This window comes from Dermacentor silvarum, chromosome 11 (assembly GCF_013339745.2).
Source record: "Dermacentor silvarum isolate Dsil-2018 chromosome 11, BIME_Dsil_1.4, whole genome shotgun sequence".
In the NCBI taxonomy this organism is placed as follows: domain Eukaryota; kingdom Metazoa; phylum Arthropoda; class Arachnida; order Ixodida; family Ixodidae; genus Dermacentor; species Dermacentor silvarum.
In genome coordinates this window covers 52,105,004-52,125,220 of record NC_051164.1, presented here as the reverse complement: position 1 = coordinate 52,125,220, position 20,217 = coordinate 52,105,004, and the positions used below count along the sequence as shown (strand labels likewise).

The following is a 20,217-nucleotide window of genomic DNA, read 5'->3' as shown; positions in this document are numbered from 1 at the left end:
TCGAAAAAAAAAATGTCTTCATTACTGTTTGCTGAAAATGATGCACAACTCGGAATGTGCAGCTCCTCACCCTGACCTCCCAAATTAGGTGCCGCTCGTAGCAAGCTGAAGAATCTCAGAAGCGACAGTCCTAAATTTACGTCATATCCACTGACCACCAGATACACATGTCGTCTGCTTAGGTCTATTCAAAGGCTGCTAATAAGAAAGTTAGACAATTAGCAGCCCTGAATCGTTGCCAAGATTGCTTCTGTACTATATACTGTTCATTTGTTATCAATTTAACCAAAGCAAAATTTCATTGCAGTTGGCGTTTAGAGGAGTTTTGTAATGCGCCAGGAAAAGCTTGTAGAGCGGTACTAATAGCATCACCTCGACGTGGAGATTTTGTGTACTTCATAGACATGATGTCAAAGAGTAATGCTATGATCATTGGTTAAAAAATGTAATGTGCTATTTACGTTTGAACGACACTGCGACTGACAAAAAAAGCTACAGCATTATGTTTTACAACCATTTTAGGTATCGCACAGCCACAGGAAAGTGTTGCAACCATGGGAATGCCCACAACAGTCTGAGTGCGCTTGGCAACCGCAAGCCTACTGCTGTCACCACATCACGTCATAGGCGAGTGAAGTGTCGCATCTAGAGCTGCGAAAATTCTAGTGGAGGGCAACTCTCATTTTGCTTGTAAAGTGGAATCTCGTTGATACGATTCTGCATAACACATTTTTCAGGATAATACGTTTCTTGTTCTTCTCCCCGCCAATGTCTTACAGGGGCAATGTATTTCGGATAAAACGATTTTCAGATGATACGTTTTTATGTTCCGGTTCCCCTGAAGATCGTATCAACGAGATTCCACTGTATTTTGAATTTTCCCTGATCGATAGATAATGTGAGCTTCTGTGGGGCAACATTCGTAATTCCATTTGCTCAGTGTTCTATGACATGCCGAGAATAGATCTAGAGCAAATATGGCGACCCCCCCAAAAAAAAGCATTGCAAGGGACACTTTAAGCGCCGTCAACAGAGGTACCTCACCCTGGACGTCGGAGAACTCCTCTGCAGTGAAAGGCACCTGCTGTCCGTCATGCACAAGGTTGACAAAGGCTCGGTGCAATGGAGAGTAGCACATATGGCCTGCTGTCACCTTGCGCAGAAGAACCTCCAGGTACCTGTGAGCATCAAAGTGGACAAAAAGAAACGTAATCTGCAGCTTGCGGGGTTTCGAGTGCTCGCAATAGTTGTGTGATGCCATTCTCTTGCGTTGTGTTTCCGAGAGCTCCATGTTCCTCGCCTGCGTGCATGGATGAGATGACAGTGAGTCGTAAAACACTGTCACTCGGCTGTCATCCCGCCCACGGGAAGGTCGACGAGCTTCTCCGATGGGCTGACTTTCTGGTGGGATTCGGGCCTTACTTGCATGCATTCTGGGTGCGTGCGCGCAAGATGGGGCCTGAGGAGGCCACACCCAAGCGTCGGAAAGTGTACACGTGTTTCTCCCTGCTGACAGCGGCCCCTTTGTCCACCACCGGCTGATGGTTACTTCGGCTCATTGGGGTCCTGGCACTCTTCCGTTGTCTCAATGCACTCTTCCGTCGTCTCAGTGTCCTGAGGCAGCACCGTCCGATGGTGCCCCCGTCTGTTACTATGTTTGTCTCTCTTTCTATTTTCTCTGCTGTGGGAGCGCCATGCTTTTGTGTAACAATTACGTTCAGATTCAGTTGTGTTGTTAAACTTGCCTTGTATCGAACCTCCAGCTTATAAATGTCACATTGTTTCTTTCCGTGAGCTTTGCCTAGAGTCACCCTTGCTACATGCGTGGTCTCGCCATCCCCAAGCTGGGACTGGCATGGCACCGGCATGCAGCGGTGTGTCGGCACACGGAGTGGCCGGAGCAGCTAGGCGCTCCGGCCAAAAGTTTGGCATCTGTCCCTTTTCTAGTAATCAACCTTTGAGCATGGAATTAAGAAAAATGTAGTTTTCAAAGGATACCTTATTGTAGTGTTGTGCAAATACTCGAATATCAATGAATCGAATCCAATAGTGAATGTTTGAATAATTCAATTTGTGAATCAAACATTTGGTATATGTGGTGAAGGGATAAGCCGTGCTGGATCTAGCACGTGCCACGGAGCCCCCTCATGCTCGATGCCGCTGCAAACGAGCGCCTCACTTTGTTGTTTTCAGCGTTAAGTGAGAGCTGCAGTGCACCCCAAATGGGCCACCCCATCCTGGCTGACGCGGTCAGGGACTTTGGTTCTGTGAGCGCCTCTGTCTTACGCGCTTCCCCGACATCAGCCCGATAGAGGGATCGCACACACAACATCAAAAAGACGAAATTCGCAAAACAGCGCAGCATTGGCCAGGGCCGCCTACATTGGTACAATGTTCGTCAAGGTCAACAGAGACAATCCAAATGATAGTGTGACGCAGAACGGCAAAGACAGCTGCATGCATTTCAGAAAGTGTGAAAGCATGTGCGATGATAGAGCAGATTGGTCGCCAAAAGGCGTGTGCGACGACGGACTTAACACTGTTTCAACAGCTGTCAATCGAATCCGTATGGATGGTTTCGGGACCGATCATCGATGACCACTCGTACGAAGATATTAGTTGCAAGCATTCCGCAATGCCTTGCAGCTCTTTACCAGATAGGTAGCAACAAATTTTTGTCACGGCTACACTACCTAGGCCATTAGGCCTAATCGACACTGCTTCGTCGGGTGTTGATCACTAAAGTTACGGTATGGTGCCGAATTGACACGAATTTATTCGCAGCAGCCGCGTGACACTCGGAAACCCAACAACCACCTTGCAAAGGAAAGCGAGTACCGTAAAAACCGGACTATAGGTCGATCCGGAATATAGGTCGACCCCCCCAAATAACCAATTCTAAAAATAAAAAAAAAATCTTTTTCAATGGCAAAAGTACCGAAAGACACCCTTACCTTTAAACAAATGCGACTCAGCTGGTTGCACAATGGTGACAGTATTTATTTAAATGCTGCTCCGTGCCGTGATGATAAGGTGCTGACAAACACGCGGGTCGATGGTCGCATGATACGAAGCCCACGGAGGGCTTCCGCGTACTCAATCGCCTTTTTCTTAAAGGCGACGGTGAATTGCCGTCGCCTTCCGCTCATTTTGAAACGAAATGTGAAAAAGCAGCCAGAATGCGATGGCGAAGGCGGCTGTTTACTTCATCTGCCCATTGTTGCAAGACTTCCGTAGTTTTTCCACTAATGTCCGGTATATAAGACGAGGGTCGACTTTTCGCAATGGTTTTGTGAAAAAAAGTTCGACCTATATTCCGGTTTTTACGGTATATGGTATGGCAACAAAGTAAGTTGTTCAGGGGTGGCCACCATCTCGGCGACACACTCTACGATGGCCTCTTGTTCTTGATGCCATTCGTAGGCGCACATCGGGTCTCTTTTTGCGGCTTCAAGCAGCCCGTTACAAGACTAGCTTTTTCGATTTACATGGCAGGTGCAAAAGTATCGCATGACTATTGCGCTAACTGCCAAGCTGCATACATTTATGCGGGTGGCGGATGGACGAGGAGGGTAGAAAGGGGGGAGCCCCCGCTCCGTTGTCAAGCGACCGTGGTCAACCAGCACAGCACCAATGATGGCTACGCGCAGAGTGGTGATCGAGTCATGTGATGTGAGGTCTGCGCTTTTGTTTGTCTTGCAGATTGGCCTTTTGATAACCCACCTGCCATGAAGATGAGAAAGTCCTGTATTTTGGAATAAAACTGGAAAGCAATACCTTGGTGCAATAAAATTGTTTAAAAGACAGGTACACCAAAAACCGCACTGATATTCAGTAGAACAAAGCATCACAAATTTTTTAGCTTCTGAGGGAAAGAAAGGCACTGAATTCTATTCAACAGACTATCTATCGATAAAATATTTTCCTGACCTTCATATATACTAGAACTGAGCTATAACCAGAGCTGGCATACTAATTTGGCATTATTCCCTTTACTAAGGGTAGACCATACTATATATCTTGACTTCCATATACCAAAGTTACTGATAGCTTGCTACATTCTTGTTATGCAATGCTAAAAGGCTCGCGAGCATGTGCATCACCACGTTTTCTAGGCCAAAATGTGTAAGCATTAAACTTTGTGATAAATTTTCCGGTATTCAACATTCAATTTGATATTCAGCTTTTTCTTGTTGATTCGAAATGTACTGTCAAACCTCGATATAACGAGCACGGATAAAATGAATTATCGGATATAAGGAAGTAAAGATAAAAATTCTCGCCAGTATTAGTATGTAGCGAATATTGGATATAACGAATGTATTTTCGTGTCAGATAAGACTTCGTTATAACGAGGTCCAACTGTATTCAGTATTTGCACACCCGTACTTTATTAGTATAAACTGATATTGTTTCTCCTCAGTGCCCCTATATAGAGGACCTGAGTAACTGACGAGCACATCTGAAAATTTAGATAAGAGTGGAGGTTTGAGGTGGTGAAACTGGTGCAAGAGGCTCACCAGTTGGTGTAGAGGGTGGCGATGGTCTTGTCACCGTGGCTGTCTTGTGGTTGCGTCTGCTGCAGCAGGACGTTGTTGAACACCCGCGTCACGTCTACGTGCACTGGGGTGGGTAAGAATGTGAAAGAGAAAGAAGAAGTCGTAAATATTCATGATCAAACACAATTGCAAGTCAGAATGTTAAACTTAAATTGGCTGTGTAATGTAATAAGCAGGCTCGAGCAAATATTAAAGATGTTTTAAATATTTTACTAAATACTATGCTATTTGGTATTCGCTTCGACTCGAATTTCAGTATTTGTGATTTTAGAAGTATTTGGAAAGATCAAATAAATATAAATTCGAAGTAGTACGATTGATATTTTCAGGGTTGGTGAGCAAGTCGCACTGCCATTGACACAGCCCCAAGGCAAGCCAAAGTCGAAACATTCATTTCCAGTGGCCAAACAATTTTGCCGACCTGCCCAATGATAAAACACCTCCGCAGCCATAGAAGAAGTTTCTCCCTCCATTCCTTTTCATGCTCTCTATTGAACCAATTTGTAATGGCGACTGAAGCTTTAAACATGATCCGTGTGTACAATGTCTCAAAAATGGTGGCATGAAGAAAGCATGTATTTCCACTTGTGTTGGTGAGGTGCCAATTCTCAGCTTTCCGAGATCTACACAGTCGCTCCGACTTCACTCCGACTGGGCACCAAACCGCAACTTTGGTCGTCAACACCTCGTGAAACAGTACTGGCGTGCTGGTTAGGCCTAACAGCCAAGGCAAAAGGACGTAACAAAACTGCCGTTGGCGGGCGTGGTGGAGGGTGGCAAATTGTTGCCAGAAGTTTGCCACTGTGCTGATATGTTCGTATGAGAGGCTTTTCGGTGATTGTGCCCAAGATAGGGCGCACATACGTTCAGGATCGCGGGTGACCAGACAACAACCACAGCGAGCACGCCTACCACATTTGTGAGCTTACTGTATGGAAGGTGTGAAGCTCACGTGTAGGCAGAAAATGTTGAGCAGAATCTGCGCAACACAGTGTAAAATGTGGGCATCATGCAGTCAAGATAGCACACGACATCTGCACTACATGGCATCACAACGACTTGCGACAGGCAAATGTGAAATGCCCCTGCGGCCTTGACTCTCGGGAAATTTTGAGTAGACTGAACCGCAACACCGAGCAAAAATTCGTAAACAAAATTTATGTACCGCTGGCACTCTAAATAAACATTAAACAACTTGCGTTTTCTTATGAAAATGTCTGCATACCTGCATTTTATTTTAATATAAACTGTTTCCTAAGGTTAAACTTTCCACCTTTGCAGGTATTGCACACCCTGCTCCCCCAATGTTCTTTTTTTAATATTTGTCAACTTCTCGTCGTTTGGGCAAAGTTTTATGCAAATCTCAACTACAGTGTTGAGTGCTTATGACGTAAGTCGCCGGAGTTGTGAATACCCGCACTATAACCAAAACAATGATTTTCAAGGCCTGCACATATGCAAAACATGTAGACCAAGCAGCTGCGCATATCAGAGAAGCTAAATCATGCAATACGGCTTCATCCTCCTGCACGCCGATGGAACGACGCAAGACGTCCAACGCGTCCATCGCCTCTCTCGTGGCAGGCACGGCAAACAGCGTATCTGCCTCTGATGCACCTTCTTCGACACCGCGATCTTGCATGGTTTTAACAAGTGCTGCATCTGACATTTCTTCAGTACACACGGTGCCATTGTCAGCATACAAAAATACACCAAGTTCCAACGTCATCGGGGACTCCTCCATTCGCACATAGTGCATCCCACACTTTGGTGACATCAAGTAGGTTTTCAGGCTCCTCTTCGTCGTCGCAGATTCCAGTTTGAATGACCTTTATTTGGGCCTTGGCAAAGCAATCTGACACCGTCTGGGTTCCAAATTCCTGCCACGACGCAGCAAGCATCTCGATTGCTTATATATGTTTATCTTCGTTTGCCGTTTAAAACGGATGTCCAGAAGGATCTTATCTATCACCCGACAACGGTAGCAGCATTTGAAGCTGTTGATTTCTTTGTCCAATGGCTGTATCAGGGATGTGCAATTGGGAGGAAAATGTACCAACTCGATGTTTGACAGCTGAAGGCCGTCGACGTGGTGCGCGGAGCAGTTGTCGAGCAGCAAGGAGATTTGGTGGCCTCGAGCCTTGACGTCTTTGTTAAACTCTTTCAACCAGTCGAAAAAGACCGCCCGCGACATCCACGCTTTAGAATTGGCCACATATTTAACTCGAATTCCCTTCGTTCCCTTGAAGCATCTGGGCAGGAAACTTTACAGGATCACTAACGAGATTCATTTGTCATTGCCATCGCTGTTGGTGCAAAGCAAAACCATCACGCGGAGTTTGCTTTGCTGGCCTCCGCGGCAGTCTTCTCCTTTAAGCGCCAGCATGCGATTTGGCAACATCTGATAAAACAGAGCAATCTCATCTGCGTTGTAGATGTCAGCTACCTCGCAGTGGCTCAAAATGCCAGGCAGCTCGGCCACCCACCATGCAGAAGCGTCACTGTCGGCAGAGGCAGACTCGCCGCTAATGATTTCCCCGACAACTCCGTTTCGGCTCTTAAATCCTTGCTTTTTGCTGCAAGATCGCACCACTTATGGGCACGTTTCGTGCCTGTGTGTCCAAAAACCACGTAAACACCGCTTTGTCCACGTCGGCATAAGTCGACAACTTCATCCTTTTTTGCTTCAAACTTGTACCCGACTCCACTGCACTGCAAATGCTATCTTTTGCATTCAAGATAGTTGACAGGGCGCTGGCTGGGATGTTGAAGCGGGCAGCAACATTCTTCATCTTCTCGTCCTCGGCAACCACATTCACAATTGAAAGCTTGACCTCGAAAGATGAAACTTTGCGCTTCCTCGCCGAACTCATGGTTGAAGCGAACATACACCGTGATAAACGTGCGATACACTGCTGAAGTAACACTCGCGTCGCCGTCGCGTCCGCTCTCACATTCACACACCTGCCACCATGCCACACCAACACGCATAAGCCTAAAAAAACTGAAACACAGGAAGGCACGGTAGTGACACCTGGTGTCATGATGCAGAGGCTATCCACTTGTCACAGAGCGGCACTAGGGGAGCTAGTGAATTTCATCATCATCATCGCGGCACACTGGATCGATTGCTCTGGCTTGCTGCGATTGCATGCGTTCCTGTCATGATCGACCGCTTGCCTTATTTATCAATTGCAAATGTTATACTTACCCGAATTTTCAGTAGAGTGACTGCTCAAGATAATAAATGATGAGCGTCAAAAATTTGTTACATCAAGGTCAATTGCCACAATGCCTTCGTTACTAGGGTCAGAAATACATGGGCTTCTATGGGGGTGGCGTTGGAGAATAAAAAAATTTCGTTAAATTTTCGTTAAAATTTCGTTAAAGGAGTTCGTTACGTAGAGGTTCGTTGCATCCAGGTTTAACTGTATTACTATTCAATTCAAATTCCCTCCAAACCAAAAAATTGTTATTTGCACAAGCCTACGAAACAGAAAACAGCCTAAAAGGTAACTGAAACAGTTAAGAATTGTAGCGATTTGGGCCTGTTGGTTGTACATCGGAAATAGTTTGAAGCGCAAAAAACACAGACACAAAAGAGCACATGAGACACAGACGAGCGCTCGTCTGTGTCTCATGTGCTCTTTTGTGTCTATGTCTTTTGCGCTTCAAACTATTTCCTCCTGAAACAGTTAAAACTCTGTTGTGATGCCAGTTGTTGACATGCTGTTACTATTTTCATGGAAATAGAGTCGAGTTCCGTTAATTCAACCCTGATGGGACTGACGAAATTGATAGAACTATCTAGCATGTTGAATTAAATTAGATACAGAAAAAGCACCAGAACAGACTGCTCAGGGGGGGGGGGGATAAAAAGCTTACCATCACTGACTGCAACGCTACCATGTACGGCGGTAGCATTGCAACATGAAATATTGACTGTGCAATCACATTCATGAATGCAAAAAACAAAAAAAAGGACACATCAAAGAACGAAAAGCCCAAGAAAATGCAGTGCATCAAGCGAGCAAAGAAATTAGCAAGAAACTAGGCAAGCACCAATCTGCTGGTTGTACCGGTTGGCGCCAGCACTCGGTTAACTGCGAAATCTGAGATTTTTGAGAACTGTTCAAGTGCAAAGAAAGCACTGACAAAAAGTTTGTGCCTTTTTTCGTCTGTGTTTTCCTTGCATTTGAACAGTTCTTAAAACATGGAATACCAACATACCCACACTGCCACACTGCAGTAATCTGTGAAGGAAAGAAGCAGCTCCACCCACCATGGTTCTCGATGCCCTGCAGTACGCTCATGTAGGCCTGCACACTGGAAAGCAGCTCAGAGGGCTTGGCTATCTCGTGGCTCTCTGCATTGTACATCACCATCCCCACCAGCGCCCTGCACACAGAATGGACGTACTACCTGAAGCACACTGCCTTCATTCACCAGTGAAACAATGCAGTGAACCGAGCTTTCCCATCAATTGGCACGCTGTCCAATGTGAAGTTAATTGCAAAGAAAAAGTACAGCATGCTAATACAGAATACTCGGGCATCACGGGCAGCACTGACACCCAAAAGCACTTGCTTAAGGTCAGCATTGTGCGCCGTCTGTTCAGCTTGTATGCCCTGTGTTCTCATGCAGTACAATTATAATCATGCTGCAGTGACAAGGCCAACTGTCTAGCACCACGAGTACACCCTCACGAAAAATCAACGCTCTTGCATGCATGCATCACCTCCTGTGTCACAGGCCACAATCATGTAATACTCTAGTCCCCTTCTGTTCACACTCTTGCCTGTTTAAGCCAAAGATTTCTCCAGTATACTTCCTTTCAACCTTAGCAGAGAGGACAGTGTACTCCTTCTTTCATACATTTCTCTGTGCATTTGTGTGTTTATGTGCCTTTGTGCATTTGCTCTGTGCTTTTCTGTCTGTTCTTTGTTCATGCAAATCAATACTCTGTGTGAAACAGGCAAAGGGTTAGTGCCAAACCCTGATGCAGATCTGCACTGTTACAGATGAGATCGCAGTTTTGCCAAGGCCGACGATAGAAACCTTCATGTTACCTTTCCGGGATTGCTTTGCCAAGCTTCCTGAAGAACTTTTTTAGTGGAACACATCAGTTTCAAAGACTGACGCATCGACCCCGGTACATCCAAATGCCTTCCGTTACTTTGTACAGTGCTCAACGATATAAACACGATAATTGGAGCAGGTGGCTGCCGGAATTTGTTGCGCCACCGGTGGGCACTGCAGACACCGAGCTGATGTATCTTTGTATCACATGAAAGTGAGTGCATTTGTGATGCTTTATTCGGTCCCTCAACGACCACCCAGTGCTGACCAGTGGCACAAAAAGTAGGAGTGTGCGAATATCAACTACAGTCAACGACCAATTTTACAGACGCCTGATTTTTTGGAAATGCCTGACAATTCAGACGGCTTTGCAGCACCGCCACGTACCCCATAGAGTCAATGTGTAAGAACGTCTGAAATTTCGGATGCAAAAACCCTTCGCCTTCTGATTTTCCGGATTTCTGCCATGACCACAGGTCTGAAACGGCATTAATCAAAGCCGCCACCACCGCCATTTTGATTATCTCGCCACCTCGAATAGGCGCTCTTGCACACAGGTCCACTGGCAGCCGTAACAATCACCACGGCAACACTAGGCCTATCTGCTTTGATGTTCGCTACCAAGCTTCTTGCTGTTCGGTGTCGTGTTTTTCATTAAAACAATTCGCTGCTGTCAGTAATGGCGCTGACTCCGCCTTTGTAATCTTCGCCAATGGCTTCGAAGTTCGAAAAACACGACGCGTTGTATAGTGCCGGTTCCCAAAAGTCAGCTTCGCCCCAATACAGCAGTGTTACGCGGTGAAGCATACCAAGAGTGGGAAGGGGCAGTTGTCCCGGGACACGGCATGTATTCCTTAATTATACACGCGTGCACCCGACATCACCTGTGACAGTACAAGCACCGACATGCCTAATAAGTGTACTGGTAGGCCTTCAGAGCTTCTTCGGATGCGCCTGTGGCAATTCAGGCCCTCAGGGGCAGTAAAAGGCATGCATTCATTTTTTTTCGGAGTGCCCGATTTTTCGGACGTTTTTGCGGTCTCTAAGGAGTCCGAAAATTGGACTTTGACTGCAGTAGATTTCGAATCGAATATCAAACTGAATCAAGAAAAAAAGTTGAATATCGAATCAACTATCAGAAAGTGTTTCACCAATTTTATAGCTTCCAAATTTTTGACAAGGTAACATGGTATTGCACGTGCTCGGGAGCTTCCTAGCATTGCATAACAAGAATGTAGCAAGCTATCAATAACTTAGGTACACAGAAATCAAGATATACAGTAAGGTCCAGTCTTATTAAAGGAAACACCAAATTAGTATGCCAACACTGATTAAAACTCAGTGCGTATACAAAGGTCTGGAAAATATTTTTTTATTGATATAGTGTCTGTTGAATAGAATCAAGTGCTTCTTTCCCCGTCTTAAACTAATGAATTAGTGATGTTCATTTGTACTGTATAGCAACGAGGTTCTCAGTTTAGAAGTGAACCTGCATTTTGCAGCAATCATTTACTTATTGCACAAAAAGTTTTGCTTAGCTAGTCTTGAGATGGGTTGCTCGCAGCTACAACAAAACACCAATGTGTGACTACAAACGGCATTGGGAAACAGGATTCCCTGCATGGTGTGTCGCAAAGATGGCAGCAGTGAACAACTTCCGTTCACTTTCTTTCATTTGCGGGGCGGTTTGTTGGCTTTTCGAATGTTGTGTGGCTGCTGAGAATACATGCGAGTCAATATGGCACCAAACCGTAACTTTAGTCGCGGACACCCGGTGAAACGGTGCTGATTAGGCCTAATGGCCTAGGCAGTGTTCACTGCAATTACGCAGCTGGCCGATGCGGTAACAGGCTGCAAGCCGTTACGGAATGCTTGCAGCTAATATGTTCGTATGGGTGGCTCATCAGCTGTGTTAGGTCCTGAGATCACGCATGCAGGGTAGACTGACGGCTGTTGAAGCAGCGTGATTCGTCACCGCGTATTCAGCACAATCCGCGTACCTATCGGTGGCTAATTGGCCCGATCTTCGCACATGTTCTTGCATTTTACAAAATACGCACTGCCATTGCTGCCATTTTCTCTGTCTGCATCGCATTATCATTTCGATCAGTCTTGGCAACCTGGATGGACCTTGTACCGACAGAGCTTGTACCACCTCTGTCGCCCATTGTGTGCCCAAACGCCGGGTGGCGTTTGGGCGCTGTGTGTGTCGGGCTGACGTCCGGGAGCGCTTGCAGTGATGAAGTCCACTACCGCATCAGCCAGGGTGGCCCGTATATGGTGCGCTCAGTGCTCCTTTTATGCCGACAACAAAGTGAAACGCTCGCTTGGGCGGCATCGAGCACGAGGGCCTCTGCGGCGCATGCAACGTGTGACACTGTGCGCGTATCCATGTCCAATATATAGAATATTCAAAAAATCGAATTATTCAAATGAATTATTCGAATACAGTGGAATCTCGATGATACGATCACGGCTAATACGAATTTCCGGATGATACGAATTTTTCTGAGGTCCCGGCCAAGCCCCATTACTTTGCAATGTGCTAGAGAACAGTTGTTACGAATCGGTTTTCAACCCGCGTCGGTTGATAAGAATAAACGCCGCCCCACCGACGGCCACGAAAGAGAACAGCGCGCAGTCACGCGTGTTTTCCCTTCCTCTTTTGGTGTGGAGGTGCGGACGAGACGCCGGACAGCGCGGAAGCCGCGACTGGGTGCGAAGAGTTTGAAGCAGTGACGCTTTTGTTGCTTTTGTGCTTTTCTTTTTGTCTCTTCGCTCGCTGCAGCGGCCGATCTGCCACGCTTCCCCACGCGATACCGCCGCAGCAAGCGAAGGTTCGTGCGGTCTATCGCTTCAACGGAAACTGAGCGGCGTAAGCACAGCGCATACAAAGGTCAGAGCCGTGTGGAGATCGCTTTCAAGATACGGTGCGCGCGACAACACCAACAGCCGGCACAGGCGCAAAGTACAAGAACGCATTTGTTGGCAGAGTAGGAGCCCCTTCCCACTCCCCTCCCTCCAGCGCTACCTTCCCGCTTTGCTCCTTTCGCGTGGGGTGATTTCGTCACCAGTTACCCTTGCGCTCGGTTGCAAGATACGCATTTGGCGCCCCAGCACAGCGTCGCCCCCCCTCCCTCCCATACCCTCACGGCCTTTCGCGCAACGGAAGTCGCGTTTGCTCTCCGCTGTGCGTTCACTGTCCATGAAGGCGCGCGCCCTTTCACACGCACGTACGGCGCGTGGTCGCCCTTGGACTCGTGCTCCACGTCTCATGCTCCTCCTCTGCATCGCATTCGTTGATCTCCTCTCCCATCGGTGGACGCACCTTGTGCTCGCTACCACCCTTGTCAGCGAGATTTTTCCGCGGAAGCTGCAATTTCGTCTCACGTGGCTGCACTGTAAGCGGTATGCGTATACATGGAGTTCTATGGGAGGGTAAACGGGAGTCAGGAAAAGGCCGCGTTGTAGCCAGTTCTGCACTATAAACGGTTACGTCAGAAGTGGTCTATACTGTAAATGCTTTTTACGTACGTGTGCCTGAGTGAGTTCACCTCTCAACTCTTTAATTTAGCTAGTTTTAATTGTGTTTCGATGATACGAATTTCGGCTAATACGAATTTTTTTCGTGACCCCGTGAGATTCGTATCATCAAGATTCCACTGTATTATTGGAATATATTCTAATCAAATTATTCAAACTGTACCGTTTCATTCGTCAGTATATGTCCAGTCATGCCCCCTGTGCCAACGATGCAGATGCCACCTCAGATGCAATGGGGGTGTTTGCCTAGCAGTACTTGATCTAGCATTTCAGCGGTAGAACTAAACAAGTCAGTGGGAGCTAGGTGCGACGTGGGCAAGCAAGCGCTGCTTGTCTTCTTCTCCCACCTTCACCAGAACCATGGCCAATGCCTTCAGTACAAAACGATCACTATTCCATTCAATTCGGTGATTTCAAGATTTGCACCCCCCTAAGAAGTGCTGGCTGCCATGCGGTTTGAGTATTTCAGTCGCTGAGCACTGTACGACAACACTTTTTAGTGTTTAGAAGCATTAAAGGAGCTTCAAAAAGGCACAAGGTGCAATTTAAGGATAGTGTTGTATTCTTGAAATGTGATAGGCAGAAGAAAATGTATTGGACGCAACACGAACAAGCACTGCGCTCCACTCGTCTGCATTTATTTCGGCTAACATGTTTACTCGTGTAAGAGCCTCACTTTTTTTTTATTCGGAATCTTGGCAGGGAGCAGCTCTTACCCAAGTCGATCATATGACTGCCTACTAAAGCCACAGACAACACTGGGAATTATGCATAGAATAATGCAAATGTTGGCTACGCATTCATGATGCAGCACCACTGGTCAAGTTCCGATTCTCTATTGCCCCCACTCTTGATGTCACTGCTGCTGTCACGAGAGCTTACTACCCCCAACGACACACATCCAAACATGGCTGCCCTTGGTGCCATCTACGCAGTTAAACAATCTGGCAACATTAAATCTTTTAGTGGCTTATCATTTAACATGGACTACCACGTGTTCATCGTCGAATCATTGTTTAAACATTTAATGGGAAGTATTCTTCTCCGCGAGCAGCCACTTTCTTGAGGGTGAGCAGGATACCCTTCTATTTTGGTGGGCCAACCCCAAAATTTTAAATTATAGGGTTTTAAGTGCTAAAACCACTATCTGGTTATGAGGCACGCCGTTGTGGGAGACCCTGGAATAATCCTGACCCCCTGGGGTTCTTTAACGCACACCTGAATCTAAGTACACGGGCGTTTTCGCATTTCGCCCCCTTCGAAATGCGGCCGCCGTGGCCGGGATTCGATCCCACAACCTCGTGCTTAGCAGCCCAACACCATAGCCACTAAGCAACCCCTGCGGGTGTGGCCAATCCCAGCGATAGTTCAGACTAAAATTGTGTGCCACAGAATAGACTGGGTAGGTGCCCCTGGGATTACTGGCTATGTGGCACTAGGTTTTAGTTTGTTTTGCATCTTACAATTTGCCATTAGAAACGTTCTGTCTTATTATAAATCTAGACACTACAGCATATAATCTCTACATAACCGTTCGCTATGAAACAGTTACACTACTCATACAATCGTTCTCAATTTCATTTTTTTCTATGTCTTTGACCTCGAAGGGGGACGCGGATCTTACACAAGAGCAGGTCTTACATAAGTAAATATGGTATTTTTCTGTCTGCGGGCCCTGCAATTTGCCCAAAACAACCACTTCTTTTTTTTTTCTTCAAATTTTACAGATGCTAGCACAAACTGCCCTAAAAAGCTTACTTGTTGAAGCGGTTCTCAAGGTGTTGTGCCAGGTACTCCCTGGGCGCAAACGTGTGTTCCCACACGTGAATGCTGGAGGCGTAGTTGATGGCGAAGCACAGTTCCGTGAGTGCCATATGTAGCTTGTCCATCCTGCGATGATGACAGGCATGATAAGTGCAAACTGAAACACCCCGAATCAACAGGAATGCCTCCAACATAGTGCCATCGAACCGGACTGCATACCACTTCTCATTTCGAGATCCATCATGCACATCGACAGGCTCTCTTAGGAGAAAGAAAAGGCAGATATGACAGCAAGCAGAGTGTTAAGCCTAAATTCATATCACGAACTGAAGAAGCATCTGCAGAAATAGAAACTGCTATTGCAGGTGGTTTCATAAAAAAAAAACATCAGAGCAAGTCAATTTTTTATTCCTGATGACCTGCGGGTGGTGTCTTCCCATAACACTGCAAAGGTGTTTCAATGCATCAACATGCTTTGCGTTGCGTTATCTAAAAAATCTCTAAATGAAAGCAGACAACGGTAGATCGCTTATATAAATTAAGTGCTGAAAATGTGGTTGTCATTTTATCCTTTACAATTTGACTTGCTGAATAATTCAATTGACTTCGTTTCTTTGTTAACTTTGTACTTGTTCATAAAGCTGTACCACTCCTGCCTTGGCTGCCAAAAGGCTGCTGGCAAAAGTTAACGCATGCAAGGGTGACCCAAACTTGCTATCGAAACTTTTTTCAGTCACAGTTTCATGCAAAGAGCCTTTATAGTTTCTTTCACTCACGTGCTAAGCTCCTCGCGGGTGCGACGGTAGCTCTCGGCACCGGGCTTGTCGCGCGGCGCGTTGGGCTGTGCACCGCCTGCACCCTGCCGGTGCTTCTTGTCGGTGCGCTGCTTGCGTTGGTGCATGACCAGCAGAGCCATGTGGGGCGCCGAGTGCTTGGGCAGCAGACGGTCGCTCAGGGTGCACTGCTCATCGCAGATGGTGGTAATGATGTTTTTGGCCTCCTTGGACATCTCGTCCAGGAACGCATTCACCAGCGTCAGGCTCCGGTCGCCAATGTGGTGACGCTGCGTCAACAAGGTCGCATGCGCGAGCGACAGTGTTAGACAAGATCGACGAGATCTCACTCTACTAGAGCCTTCTACAAGTCTCGTTCCCTGCACTGAATGACTTGCCAATATGGACAAGAGGAAGAAGCAGAGTTAACTAACGGACTGTCTGGCAACCTTAAGATAGTGAAAGCGAGTGAACTATGATTTGCAAACAGTGATGCACTTTGTAGAACATGTCTTCCAGCAATACGTTCACCAGTGTCCCGTTCCAATTGTCAAGGTGTGGGACCAGGCTAGCTAGTCATCCATGGCGTCCACTTTATGACATGGAAAACAGGCCATGACGAGAAGAGGGATGGAGGCAGGCACTGAGCTGAACTTCCAGGGGCAGCTGCTTGTTGGGGTTGACATATGAAAGCACTCGCGCACGACACCTTGTGGTGGCGACCAGGGTTACGAGGACGGGAGAACGAAGAAGCAAAACAGTGTTCCTAGCCCAGTCCCACTCCTTGCAGTAGTTTATTTCTAGATCATCAAGCCCTAATGACAAACAACCTAGGGCAATAAATGTCCTACTTTGTACTTTCTGAAAAGTAAGATTCACAGTCCTGTATTTATAGTCTAATCCCCTTTTCACTTATGACGTCCTCTTTTCTTAACCCTTTGAGGGTCGAATTGTTTTGCCAAATGCGACCCCCCAGGGTCGATTTTTTTTATTGCTGATTTAAATTCTTCGCAAGAATCTATTTCGAAAAAATATGGTCGTAATTTTTTTAAAGTGACAGTAAAGTGAGGAAAAAATCGTTTGTGTTCTAAAATACACAATGTCTATTCGTGAATAAGAAGATAAGCGCGCTGAAAAATGGTTGTGTGCACGTCCGGAAACCGAAACAAGTGAGAAGCCTTCGTCTTATCGCCAACAAGGGGCTATAGAGCTTTTGTGGTCTCCAAAAAAGGAACCGCAAAAACGGCAGCATCGTTTGTGTATATAGGCGGCTGCCTGGGAACAGGTGTAATCGTGCCGCGGTGGGCGATAAACGATCGAGTAACAAGCGGTCACCCTTTGAGAGATTTGAAACCAGATAGCCATCAGTTTAGTGCAACAAGCGGGATCCGCCGCAGGAGAAAACCGTTGCCGCCGGTGCCGCGCGCGCGCGCGCGCGCGCGCCCGGATGCGCACGCGAGAGCTGACGCGCCGTTGCCATAAAAAAAAAAAAAAAAGAAAGCAACACGGAGAGCCATTGGCGCAAGCAAAAATTCTACGTCTTACCGTCGAGTGGCAGCACAAACCAAGCGAAAGAAATAATAGAAAGAAGAGCGGTGTTCTGTGGAAGAGCGCACTTGCCGCCGCCGCGCGCGCGCGCGCCGGGATGCGCGAGCGGTAGCTGACGCGTTGCCATAAAAAAAAAAAAAAAAAAAAAGGCAGTGGCGCAAGTAAAAATTCTACGTGTTCCCGTCAAGTGGCAGCACATACCAAGCGCAAGAAATAATCGAAAGAATTGTGCACTTCGCCGCCGCGCGCGCGCGCGTGCGCCCGGATACGCGGGCGATAGCCGACGAGCCGTTGCAAAAAAAAAAAAAAAAAAAAAAAACGGAGAGGCCTTGGCGCAAGCAAAAAATTCCACGTGTTTCCGTCGAGTGGCAGCACATGCCAAGCAAAAGAAATGATCGAAAGAGGCGCGCTTTTTAAATGTACAAGCGATACCGTACATGTACGCCATTGACCATTTTGAGGGTGTTCGCGGAGGTCGTACATGTACGATATTGACCCTGAAAGGGTTAAGGCCTACTTTTTTCTAACTTTCCGCTACCCTTTCTTTGCTCTTTGTTTGCGTCATTCTCATGGCCACAGTGCAGTTCAGGCGTCCACTCGGAAGTGAGAGAGTTACAATGACTGCGACCCTACATTTCCTTCCTCCCTTCGGTCTTAATACAACAAAATACCACTACAATCCTATCCCAGATATATCGAACTCGAAGGGGATCGTGAAAAAGTTTGATGTATCGCTAACTCTAAACATAAACTATGCCTATCAGAAGCTTATCTGAAAACTCCACACGTCTCGGACAGTCTGCGGAGATCGTGAAAAGCGGGAATTTAACAATCACAAAGGTCGCGTCAAACACAAAATACCTTACTTATTTTTAAATTTTTTTTTGTACATGAATGTCAGGTTACTCGCACTGTGGAATGTTTTTTGATAAACTGATTACAACGCTAACCCTAAATGCCCGCGTTGCCCAGCCTCAAAACCGCAGTGCACATTCAAGTGCTTGCTGCGTGTTTTTATTCAGGATAAAGTGAAGAAATGAACGCAGTGCAGAAGCAAACCAGCCTATATGCACTGTGCTGCCCGCAGCAAACTTGCATTGCGAATCGTGCCGGAATGTGCCAGGCCCCGTGTCCGTTACAATACGCCGTTTAAATGGCCAATGGTCATACATCCGCAACAAGTCAACAAGGCAGACACTTTTGAAAGTGGATTTTGGCCTGTCGAACACAAGAGCTCACTCCCACTGATGTGTTCCTGCTAGCACGATTGAAACGCGTTCAGCGTGGACTGTGGGCCCGTGAATCACAAAGAGATGAGTCTTGCGTGCCGCTACCATGATAGTCTTTCGTCTTTCCGTGAAGGGCGAATGTGGCGTGCAGTGGTTTTGTTCATCATCATCATCAGCCTATCTTCATGTCCACTGCAGGATGAAGGCCTCTCCCTGCGACCTCCAAACCCCTGTCTAGCGCTATCTGATTTCAATTTCCACCTGCAAATTTCCTAATTTCATCACCCCACCTAGTTTTCTGTTGTCCTTGATTGCGCTTCCCTTCTCTTGGCACCCATTCTGTAACTCTGATGGTCCACCGGTTGGTTATCCACCGTACGCACTACATGGCCTGCCCAGCTCTATTTTTTTCCTCTTAATGTCGATTATAATATCGGCTATCCCCGTTTGCTCTCTGATCACACCGCTCTCTTCCTGTCTCTTAACATTAGATCTAACATTTTTTGTTGCATTGCTCTTTGTGCGGTCCTTAACTTGTTCTCGAGCTTCTTTGTTAACCTCCAAGTTTTTGCCCCATATGTTAGCCCTGGTAGAATGCAATCATTGTACACTTTTCTTTTCAATGACAGAGTTAAGCAGTGATGCTACTGCAGACTTCTGATTTGGAGCAATTTTTGGAGCATCAGAAATTTCATTTTGGAGCACTTTGGAGCAGGCAATTTGGCATTTGGGAGCAGCTGATTTTTCACATCCTGAAGTATTTCAAAATAGCGAGTTGCAATTTACATTCGAAGACCTGAATAATTCGTACATTCTTACGAGAAGCTTGGTAAATATTTCCATCCATTGCAGATCTCGTGAAGAAAAAAATTCTCTTCTGTGCATGCGACACAAACACACAAAAATTGATATCGTTTCATATATTGCTAGTTTTCCCAGATGTCATTCAGTATATCCAGAAAAAGAAATGATGGACACATTGGCAGCATGCAGTTATTATAATCCCATGTCATGCTGCACTTCAAAAACAAACTACAGTAGAACCCCGCTGTTACGTTCCCGGGTGCTGCGTTTTCCCGGCTGTTACGCCGTTTTCGGCCGGTCCCGGCGTAGCTCCCATAGGACCCAATGCATTGGTAACCCTGCTGTTGCGTCGCAAATGTGGGACCGTTCCCGCATCATGCGTTGCGAACTGCCACCCCGCACCGGCCAGAGCGGCCATTTTGACTTCTCATGTCACTTGGCTTGGTGGCTTGACGATGGGATTGGCCAGTGGCGCACTGGCGGGGGGATTCGGGGGGTTCTAACCCCCCCCCCCCCCTCGAGGAGTTACTCCCCCCTCCCCCGCCCCACGCGTCCAGCCCCACCAATGCAACGTGCACCTTCAGCGCTGTGTTTAGCCACCTCCTGAATTACAATTCAGAGGGTGGCTTGAGGTCGAATTTTTCTGATTAACAAAAACACTATCATTGTCTTGTATTTATTCATTCACTCTTAAATTACTTCTTTTTTTCTTTTGTTCAGTTCATATGTCGCTAGGTTAATATAATTTGAATATCATAGTAATCTTGTTATTTGATTTCTTAATTATTCCGTCCACTGCACATGTCGCTTGCATTATATAAATCTGTAGTAATCACTGTTAATGTTATTCGCATGTACCTCACTCCCCTCTTAATGCCTTGGCGCTTGAGGGTATGTGAAATAAATAAATAAATAAAT

General features: G+C 46.5%; 1 protein-coding gene across 1 annotated transcript in view; it reads right to left on the bottom strand.

Annotated features, from left to right (window-relative positions):
- LOC119433338 (membrane-associated protein Hem-like) overlaps nucleotides 1–20,217 on the bottom strand; it is a 61,456-nt gene that overhangs the window by 18,678 nt on the left and 22,561 nt on the right. Inside the window, 5 exon segments of the mRNA XM_037700489.2 lie at nucleotides 1,045–1,178; nucleotides 4,521–4,623; nucleotides 8,842–8,957; nucleotides 14,940–15,071; nucleotides 15,722–16,008. Coding sequence (XP_037556417.1) covers nucleotides 1,045–1,178; nucleotides 4,521–4,623; nucleotides 8,842–8,957; nucleotides 14,940–15,071; nucleotides 15,722–16,008 — 772 coding nt within the window.